Source organism: Drosophila erecta, unplaced genomic scaffold, assembly GCF_003286155.1.
Source record: "Drosophila erecta strain 14021-0224.00,06,07 unplaced genomic scaffold, DereRS2 tig00000000-arrow-pilon, whole genome shotgun sequence".
Lineage (NCBI taxonomy): Eukaryota > Metazoa > Arthropoda > Insecta > Diptera > Drosophilidae > Drosophila > Drosophila erecta.
In genome coordinates this window covers 24152090-24163318 of record NW_020825194.1, presented here as the reverse complement: position 1 = coordinate 24163318, position 11229 = coordinate 24152090, and the positions used below count along the sequence as shown (strand labels likewise).

Genomic DNA, 11229 nt, shown 5'->3' with positions numbered 1-11229 from the left:
AGACTCCAATTAATTTCCAAATGTCTTCAAATTTATGCTCACTTTTATTTCCCCACTGTTTTCTATTTTTTGTTTCCCTCCAAATTAATTGTTCCTTTTTTTTACGGCAAATTAATTGCAAACGCTTGACAATTAAACGCCGGCTGCCTTCGGGGGTCATCGTCATTAATGCTAACTGTGAGGGGGTTACGAGCTGTACATAAAGTGGCGAGGGGGTTCCTAGCCCCCTCTGCCGCTGCCTGCGTCGCAGTCGACGCACTTGGAGTTGTGAAAACTTTGCAGCGACTAAAATACTAAATACAGTCTCGTTACAATCTGAGGAGCGCCCGTCTCGCTCGCACCCGCCGTCTGCCATCCCTCTTGCACACCAGTCTCATGATGAACGCCATAATTACCGTTACGTATACGCCACCATTGCTATTTTTTGTTGCTGTAGCCGATTGGTGCTGAGAGCCGAGCAGAGCGAGATGGCAGTACAATAAGGGTGTCTCGCTCCGCCGCAGAACGGGTTTTTCTCTCCCGCGAGCGAGAAAGAGAGAGAGAGGGAGCGAGAGAGAGAGCGAGAGAGTGAGAGCAGCGGCAGCAAAAGAACTGAAGAAATATCGACGTGTCTAGTTAGCAAACCAATCTTCAATCTAGTTTCGAACAGTTGACTGCGAACCGTCGAGTTGAGAGGTCCTACGCCATTGGATCAGCGTCGTCGTGTCGAAGCATCAGTGTAAACTAATCAAACAAATCAGAGGAAATATAGCAAGATTCGAGTGTGCAAGGCTTGCCAGTATTGTCAGTACCGACTTGCAGTGCAGTGACAAAGCCGTCTTGAAAAAACAGTTAAGTGCTAACCCAAACGAAACGAAACTCTCGGAAAAGAAACCAAGTGCCGAGGCGAACCTAAATGCTCTGCCCTCCAACCATGCGTCCGGCCAGTCCCGCCGAATCCGAAATCTCCGTGGGCGGAGCCCCCAGCCCGCTGCCCACGCAGCACCATGCGCATCCGCACTCGCATCCACATCCGCTGCAGCATCCGCGGGCCAGCACCATTGATCTGCTGCAGCAGCAACAGCTGCTGATGCAGCACCATGCCGCAGCAGCGGCAGCAGCAGCTGCAGCCGCCTCCGGACTCACCCGGAGTGCCGTCGGCAATCTGCCGGAGGACTACTTCCATCCGCTGAAGCGCCTGCGCATGTCCTCGTCCTCCTCGGAGCCACGAGACCACACGCCCAGTCCGCCGTCAGCAGTTCCGGAGCCACAGACCAACCAGACCACCAAGTCGGCCATCGAGGGGGTCAAGAGCTTCTCCATCGCGGATATTCTGGGTCACTCGGAGAAGCAGCGCGAGGAGTCCGTTTCCCCGCCCCCAAATGCGAGCCTCCTGGCTCCACCCGCCGCCCGGCCCATTGCCCCCTCGGGCGGATTACTGCAGCCACGCACGGAACCGCTGGATGTCCACCCGGCTGCCGCTGCTGCCATGCTCCTGCCAAGCGGCCAGATTGTCCGCCCGTGGGATCACCTCCTGGGCCCGACCATGCCCGTCCGCCCCTTCATCCCCTCCGCCCTGCTGCACTACGAGCAGCGCCTGGCCCTGGACTACCATCGCCAGCTGCAGGAGCACTTCAACGCCCAGGCCCAGCTCCTCCGCCACATGGGCATGAATCCCGCGATCATCGCCTCCGAGGACGGAAGTTCGGAGCGCTCCCAGCGATCGAGCAGCAGCAATGGCAGCACCGAATGCTGCAGCCCACGGCAGGCGGAAAAACTTGAAAAACTAACCACCCAAGAGGCCAGTGAGGAAGCTCAGAAGAAGAAGTCGGAGGAGCAACCAACTGGGTCTGCAAAATCTAACGGAGACACTCCTCTGGATGCCCTCTTCCAGATGACCACCAAGGACTTTGACGAGTCACAAGGTAAGCATACCCTTAACAGATTCCTTATACATATACCTCAAAGTGGGCAGAACAGCAGGGTTTGTGCTCAGTAGCTCAGTATTCTTGTTTGCTGTTATTGTCTTAGTTTATAACGCTTTTCGTCTGATTGGGAAATGTCTAATGTCTAAATTAGGGATTTCTAAGTAGCCCAATTGATTTCATCAGTGTCTCGATTGAAAAATGTCTCAATTTCCGCAATAAATTTGCCCGATTTCTTAATTAAAATAAAAGCTTCTAATTTGTTATCGGTCTGAAAATGGGGAATCGCAAACGCAGAAGCTGAATATTTAGCTTATTATGACGTTTTCCATTTATCAATCAGCAAATTCGAAATTTGTTTAATTGAAACAAATGGTACCACTCTCCCGCGACCCTCCGTTTGATATCTTTTGTTATGTAAATTCCTTAACCGATTCGATTTCGGGCTTTTAATTAATTGGCAGCATGCGCCAGCGGCCGACAGAAAAAGGAATATAATTCATTCCGCGGCATTTTTGTTCTTCAACTGGGTATACAGGCATAAACTCATCCGAAGGCATTTAGTGGGCGTTCAAGTACTCCCTGCACTCCCTGCACTCCACCCCCGACCCCAAAGTGATTTCACGGCAATTAATGGTTAATAGTCCGCACTATCCGCATTAGTATATTGGTGTAGTCGTGCCGATTCTGCGGCGATTAGCAACAATTAGCTGGCTGGTGCATTGCCTAATCGAGTTTTGTTGTGGCGAACAATTAACATGCCGTTTTCATTTGTTGCTACTCAAAACTAATGGCTGACAAACTCTAGCCCGACTGTACAGTGAATATAGTGGCTATAGCTCCAGTCGTAAACATGTTTTAAAATACCCCCAACAAGCGATTAGAGACTACACTCTGCGCGCCGCGTTGTATAATGCCATATCTCCGAGTATTAAGTTGACAACATACACATATGAGTATTACTGTTTATCATGGGTTGTATAAGCCGCGCTCGAAATATTTACGACGGATCTCTTTGGTTTTGCGACTTGGATGCGTCGTTTGTCTATCATCAGGTCGGAGGAGGAAGTCTGTGCAGGGCGATAGGCAGATAGGCAGCTGTGGGGCCATGGGAGCTCTTAATTTATGACAAGGGCCTATTAATATCACTCAGACAAGACGAACATATTTTCACAGTGGAAATTGGAAAGCCATGAGTACTCCTTCTTGAGCTCATTTGCGGTGGTATCAACTCTCTTCCCAAGGAATGAATGCCAGACGTGGTGTCGCCTTTGCTGGCCAAATCTTAATTGCGATTCTTGGTACTCGCGCCGAATTAAAACATAAACTCCCTGTGGCCAACTGTTGCTCCGCAGGTTCCTCGAAAATCGATCGGGTTTCCTCCTGGGTTCCCAAACACATTCGACATGAAGCCCTGACAAATGCGACCAAAACAAAACTCCCCCAAGTAAGAGCCATATTTATGGCTGTAAGTGGACACCTGAGTGGGTAAAAGGATACCCAAGTGGCCCGCTCGACTCCCTTTCTCCAGAGATAAGTCATGGAAATTACTTAATGAGGCCCGATAAAAACAAATACAATAGCTGCCGAGGAGAGGGAGAAAGGCTCGGAGAAAGCAAAGGGAGGCGTGCAGTCAAGTGCCTAATGGGTTTTGGGTTACAAAACGTGCTCGAGATAACAAATGACCAAATTATGCATTCCGAATATGTGTATGTAAAACGGGTATACCCACAGACAAGCTCCGGAGTCTTCGTTTGCATTCGGTTGGAGGGCATTTAATTAGTTTTTAATGTCGATCTAGTTTGTTTGACAAGCAATCGAAATGGGTGTGAATCCATCGTGCGGCGAACCGGTTTGCCAATATTCAATGGATAAATATTTATGCTGATGATCGCCGATCTGCGCCGATCGCTTTGACTGGCACCGCGCCTAGGAATTTCGTCAATAATGTGCACCAGGAAACGTTATGCAAGCTCAATCAGCGCTTTAAGTACGGGTCAGTGGCTCATTAATCAAGCCGGGGCTACGTGTACCACTTAAAACTGATTTGTAGGTGTCAATAATTATTATAAATCACACTACAAACGAGACAAATGAGCAGCTGTCTTGCATAAGCCGAGGCTCTGGAAAAGCTGCGATCGTCATTAGACCCACAAAGCCAATGAACGCCCACAACTCGCGCAATCAATCAACTCGAAATTATACTCTTCAAGTGGCGAACTGAGGTCGCGAATCCGAGATCTCAGATTAGAGAACTGCAACTGCAACTGCAATCGCAGTTGCATTCACGAAATGTATCAATCACGGCATTTAAATCAACACGCGCTCTGTTCGGCGAGGCAATTAAAATCAAAACCAAAGTCGCTCGTTAGTAACCGGTTCGCCAAATGCCATGCATCGGGGAATTCACTGGCCACACTTGGAGTGACTGACTCCAATTAATATGAGCTATTTGGGAAAATGATCTTCTTATTATTATAACAACATATATTATGTAGCATGCGATCAAGTACCTGTGAATGCATTAGATTAAAATAATAATATGATTGTTCAATTAGCAATAGATAATCAAATGCGCCAACTAACCCATCATAATTTCCATTCTTATTTTAGATAAATCCCACTTGGACATCTTCTCGAACAGGCCGCAGCCGAAGAAGAAGCGCAAGTCGCGCACCGCCTTCACCAACCACCAGATCTTCGAGCTGGAGAAGCGATTCCTCTACCAAAAGTACCTGTCGCCAGCCGACCGCGACGAGATCGCCGCCTCCCTGGGACTGTCCAACGCCCAGGTGATCACCTGGTTCCAGAACCGCAGGGCCAAGCAGAAGCGGGACATCGAGGAGCTGAAGAAGGACTTCGATAGCGTCAAGGTCTTCTCCGCCCACAAGTCCTTCCTGGAGAACGTGAACGACCTGAGCATCCTGAAGAAGAAGCCCATGCATGAGTCAGACATGGTGGGCCTGGCCGCTGCGGCAGCCGCCGCCGGAATGGTGGTTCCCGTGCCGGGATCCGTGCCTATGGGAGCCGCTCCGCCCAAATGAGGGCGTGGCCAGGTGCGCACCGAACCGCCAAAGCAACCTGATGATTGGTACAGAAAGTGAGCAACGAGGAGTCGAGTATTTTGTTTAATTTTGAGCTGAGTGCCGGGAAAGTTGGGAGGCTTCTTTTCGCCCAACCCATTTCCCCCAGACATTCGCCGGCCAAAGGAAGATGCAGGACATCCTTAACAGCTTCCGAGGCCACAACGCAGAGGGCAAGGGCAACGTTTACTGCCAAGCCCAGATGGAGACTAACCAGCCAGGACCAAGGCCCTTTGTGGGCCGTGTAATCAAGCCAGAACAATCATAGCCGGAAACGGAAGTGGAAATGGAACCAGCCAGAACTTGGATTCGGCTCTACAGCCAGGATCACATCGATTATAATCGGCTCTTTTAAGAGCCACCAAGCAGATGAACAAAGAGGCGATTAAATTTTTCATCAAAAGTTGAAATATGTTTTGGTATATTAAATTCGAACGGCTTACGAACAGTTCAGATGTTTGTATAATAACAATTTTCCAAAACTACAGAACTATAGAAATAGAGCATTTAAAAACGTGAAATATTTGTTTTTTACATTTATCAAGTTGTACTTTAAAGCGACTTCTTTCTTGTTTGATTATTTCTTTTCCCTCATTCATTTAACTATAAATATTTTAACATTTTAAAGACCTATAATTGTGAAGTTCAAATAATTTTTTTTTTATCTTGTACATATTAATATATAATTATTTATTTCAGTTTTTCATAACTTACAAAACTCTGTCTGTATTTCCCCAACCAATTAGCTTTGAAAAAGAGAAATATGTTTCACTCCAATTAATAATTTGATGCGAACAAAGGGAGATATAAAAGACCGCAAATTGTTGTCAATAAATTTAAGCATATTTAAGCAAACAATGCTCAAGTCCCAGCGAGAGCTTCCATTCGGCCAGTTTCGGTGAGTTCAGTTCGAACTCGTGTATCTGCATCTGTATTTGTATCTGTATCTGGCAGCCAGCAGTTCTAATTTGAATATTCTGCTGCTGCTTCTGCGCGATCGATGTTAATGATGTTGCTACGAATTTTGGGGCTGTGCTGAGTGGCGCAGTCTTAAAGTAAAAGAAATCTTTTTTAATTTTTATTAATGATTATTTACAACCGTTATTCATAAATTCAAACTAATTAATTATTAATTTAATCACTTGGCACGATCGAAAACGAGTTAGGCAAAAACTGCGAGCCGAAACACAACACTTTTAAGTGTGCAAAGCCGGGCGATGATGTGACTGGCTTTTTGTGGATTTGTGCACGGCGCCAATTTGCATACGAAATTTACTCGAAATTATTTCGATATTTATTAATTTTCGAAGCGATCATTTTCATAAATTTCCAAGCCAAAGTCGGCTGCTCTCTGGCTACCGTTTGCGGCTAAGTTCAAAGGTGGCCCATCATCGCCAGCGGCGCACACATTTTTCAATACCAGCCTGAGGATCTGAGGAACTGAGGAGCTGGGAAGCCGAAAAGATGACCTGCGATCTCTCCGCGACTGAAGTGCGCCATCAATCTCGGTCTCGATTTGGTCCCACTCAAGCGAACCCAGCGAACTTGGCCAGCAGCCGATCGTTTGTTAATCATTTGAATAATCAAGCTATCAATTCCGCTGCTAATGATGCCCGATACCAATCCGATCCGATCGGATGGCATCCGACCAACTGGTTCATTGGAAGCCCACTCCCAGTGTCTCACAGTTCGTAAACTAGACGGGAAAAGCCCCGTGCATATGGATGAGATGCAGATCGACTATCTCAAAACTCGGTCGAAAGCAATTTATTTTCATTTCCAAATGTGTGACAATGCAACGCATGCGCCGCGATAAAAACTTTTAGTGGGCCCGAAAAGCTTCTGATTACTCGGTCTTTGGCGTTATTAATACGCTTGGCTTGGCCACTGGGGCGGCGAAAGTATCTCCGCAGAGCATTTAATTGAAATTGAGTTGCACTACAAATTACTGCAGCCATTACCGGTGGCATTTGTTTTATTGGCTGAGAAAATTTGCCACGCAAATCGAGGTAAACGCAGCCGGTCTCTAATTATGGGAAAATCTCTCCGACCGACTTCCGTGAAAACAAACAGAAATTCGTAAACGTGGAAACCCATTAATCGAATCAACTAAAAATGCCTAATGAACGCACCGCACAGTAAGTGGAAGTGCCTCATGAGCCTTTCAGCCCGGTTTAATGGGCCCAGATGCGAGAAAATCGCAGTGACCATGATTGAGGTACTGAGTAGGCTAGGAAATCGTTACCATGTTAATAGAATTAATAGATAAACACGGTTCTTTCCATTATATCAAAGGGAAATGGCCCGATTTGCTGGTATAAAACATGCCTCAAACTAAGTTACGTTTTTGATGTCTCCTTTTATAGTTTATGAAAATCATTGTACATCGTGCAATGTAATATATATCCGACCAATTGTTTAATATGTACGGCAGTCCACGTAGTGACGAAGCGCACTGGAAAATCTGCTGTGGTTGTCACATCTAAATGTATTCATATGAATATTCAAGAAATATAGATCCGTAATGTATCTTGGTTTTTTTTCTTTCGCTGTTTTCGCAATATTCTCCTCACAATAACGCTACAATAACGAATCTTCCTTACTCTGCACACTTAAACAAAATCGTTATTTAAAATCTCAGAACGGAACTAATAATAACGTCAAATCAGCTACCCAAACCATTTAAACTGTGGTACTTTTTGGGGATCCCGTCTTAGCTTTGCCTGTCCGATCCCTGACTTATCGCGTTGTCTTCCCTGCTCAGCCATATTGTCAGCAATTACTCAACGTTTCCCCTGTCAGGTGATCAAGTGCCGGCACACAGATACTGACAAACCATGCCGACGAGCGACGTACATCAAGTGCCAGTCTGGGATGCAGATGCATCTGCATCTCGAACTCGGACTTCCAGTTTAACTGGCGCCGCGTTGCCAAAAGATGAAAAAGTACCCTCGCGGCGGTTACAAACGACTCGAGTGCTGATTATGATAAATGTAAACAATTCAGCTTGGCACACAAATGCAATCAAAGGACTGCAATTACAACTAAGTTGTGAGAGAGCGGGCCCAGAACCAGTTTGGAGAAGCCAAACAGCCGAGCGCGCAATGGAACCGAGGAACCCCCAAGAGGCCAAGATTCCAAGACACCAAGTGCAACTTGGTCGTGGCCAACATCCGCATCTCTCTTCCTGCCGAGTGTGCGAGTATCTATGTGCCGCTCGTTGGGCATGTGTGCGTGTGCGATAGAGATATAAAAGCTAAATTGGTAACTCATACTTAATTTGTTGGCGGCACCTTTGAACACGCTTCCAATTAGCTTACAGCCGACACCTCGGGCCGGCGACTTGGCCACGTTTTGGGCCGCAGGATAATGCCGCATGGGGCATGGAAATGATGCAGCACAAAAGGGGAGACTGAGTACCGACTGATGGCAATTTGTTTCTGCTTTCTGCGTTTCTGATTTCTGTTTCAGTTACTGATTCATTCATACGCCGGAATCTTGATCATGATGCGGCATGTTTTGATTCAAGAATCCAAAAAATAGGGGAAAACCAACAATATAACAACAATACTTCCCGATTCATGAATGAAACTTTATGATTCGTTGCGATCTTACTAAGCGCTAATGAAGTTGTAAATTGTGGAAAGCAACATTAACATTTGCCCCAAACAATGTGAAAGATACAATTTGTCTTGGGTTTAAGGGTTTAAGTCAATCTTCCATATCACTATATTGGTGGCACCAGTACAAAATATTCATTAAAAAGCCAGATGCGGAAACATATTCCTAGCAGAATGATATTAATTTGTGGTACCATCTTCCGTTATATGGTTTTATGAACACTTCACTTGATTCAACCTACTATTAATCCCCCGAGCTGAAAATCTTTCAGTTGCATTTAGGCCGCACATGGTGGATCCCCCCGCTGGTAGCGACTAATTTATATCACGATAAGATCAGACGCTCGCAGCCGCCAAATCCAATCACATTCCCATCTTGATCGGACCCCCGAGCCCCCTTCCACCCCAAAAGCCATCAAAATCAGCCACTTAGCCCATCTCGCAGGGAACACACACGTAGGCGCCTCCAGCAGCAGGTTCTTCGGTGTCCGTCACCGGAGCTCGGAATTCGCCGGACCAAGTCGGACGTTCGCGGACAAAGATCGATGCTATGGGGCCCACTTAATACGTTTGATGGCAATGAGTTGACGCCAGCCTCCGCAGTTGTACCGCTACATCGCCGATAAGGCGGCGGACGGCGATTTGGGAAATCAAAAGATTCACAGCTCCTACGAACGGAGCGAAGTGTTAATGGATGTCACTTTAGTTGGAGCCCCCTCCACACTTTCCTGGCCCCTCTTTTTGCCCCGATCCACCTCTGGATGACATTAGGCTTCATCAGACATTCAACCCGATGCTGAATTAGCATACAAATTACACACGAGCACTAGCACTCAAAAATGCTCTTCGATATTCGGGCTTGGAGTTTGGGGTTTTCGGATTTTCGGCTTTCGGCTTTCGGATTTCTGACCACAACAAAAAGCCGACAAATTTCGCCCCAAACGCTTCCAAGTGGCAAACGGCTACCGATTTTATTATTGATAATGTTTTGATTTATCACAAAGATATACAAATTGCCACTGCCCCAATCTTCGGTTGAGGTCCATTCTGTACCGTGCCGCAGGGCGCGGCACTTTTGTGTGTATCTTGTGGATAAACGCTGGGGCATTTCATTCCAGACCGTAATTTTTATGCGGTAGCTCGAAAGTCGCTTGCTGGTGTCACTTCGTGCTAAGTTTCGTCGTATCTGCACAGAGAGAGATTTGTAAGTCCTTTCCGAACTGCGATTTGTAAATCCATTTAAGAGTTTTTAATAGTTGGCGAGGTTCGAAGAGCATTCAGACTCTGACCATTTTAGGCTATATGATTCATTGAAAAATAGGCTTGTGATATTTTCTCGCTGTGTGGTCTTGCGGCTTCGCCGAACTACTTAAGTTGAGCGATCTCCGGTGCTGGTCTTAATAGACGGATCCGATCCGCATTGACAAATGCTGTTCGTCGCGTTCAGTAAATTGTTTTCGACATTTTCGTGTCGCATTTGTGGTCGAAATCTGCATAATGAGTTGGCAAAACGCTGACAGCTGTCCCAAGTGTCGAAGATTACTCGATGATAAGGTGAGGATCGCTTGGCCATAAGCGCATTCGTCACAGATTCTCCTTCTCTTTTGGGGCGCAGCTGAAAGGTTGAGGTTGGGTTGAGCATAGCTGCGAGCTGGCTATAATTGGCATGCAGTTTTGGGAGCGCTGAGCGCAGAGCCCTGATTGTTGACAACTGGCTGGCACAACTTCATCATCGTCAGCCACAGGAAGGGAACTCGATCTCGAGCCCTGGTGAGGATCGGATCGGATCGGATCGGCAAAACAAAGGGCCACATTAAGGCACTGCCAGCAGCACTCTCGAAGTCGCCGAAGGGGCGTGACGAATTTGTCACAACGGCAATGACTTTATTACCAACTGACTCCTGCTCCGACATCCCCGATCACCCCGGCAGAAGCCCCGGCTCAAACCCCGTCCATCCCCGCCCCTGGCAATGTGACAATATGACAATGTACACAAATACGAGGACCCTGGTGCAGAGAGCTCTCCGGGGATTTGGGCTTGCCAGATGCGACAATAAACACTTTGGCTATTTATGAGGTTTAAATGAACACGGGTCCGCCATCTTGGGTCGCCTAATGAAAGGATATAGAGCCAATACATTTGGCTTATGAATTTGCAGAATTAGAGGCGTGTCGGATCGGTTGAGGGGCCATGGATTTGAGTGCCGACTCCAGTGGTTCGCTTCCTAGGGGCGATGGCTAATGGTGATTGACAGGGCGTGTCGCGTCTATTGAGGCATTGAGGCGCCCAATTAAGAGTCGTTTTATAATTGATTTTGAATACGAAGGCGATAGCGATTGCGAATGTTCACAAGCCCCGTCAATTTCCCATTTCCAAGACAAGCGGAAGGAGAGGAAGCCCTGGTTCGTCAACTTCGGTCAGTCAAGTGCAGGCATTAATCAAACACCGCGGCCATCTTGCAACCGAAATAGGGGCAGGCGAAGGGATTGGAGAAGGGCCCTTATGCAAATGCAGCGTCATAAATGAAAATACACCCTTTCAAGGGTCTGAATAAACTGGATTTTATATTAACATACTCTGCTTGTCACTTTTTTCAGCTGGTACCTGGCTGTAATACTTCT

The 11229-nt window shown here is 46.9% G+C and overlaps 1 protein-coding gene across 1 annotated transcript; it reads left to right on the top strand.

The window, feature by feature from the left end:
* The first annotated feature begins 468 nt into the window (after positions 1–468).
* LOC6553618 (homeobox protein B-H1) lies at positions 469–5340 on the top strand. Its single transcript, XM_001979240.2, has 2 exons — positions 469–1904; positions 4518–5340. Exons 1-2 carry the CDS (start codon positions 896–898, stop codon positions 4946–4948), a joined length of 1440 nt encoding a protein of 479 aa, XP_001979276.1. The 5' UTR covers positions 469–895; the 3' UTR covers positions 4949–5340.
* The last annotated feature ends 5889 nt before the right edge of the window (positions 5341–11229 follow it).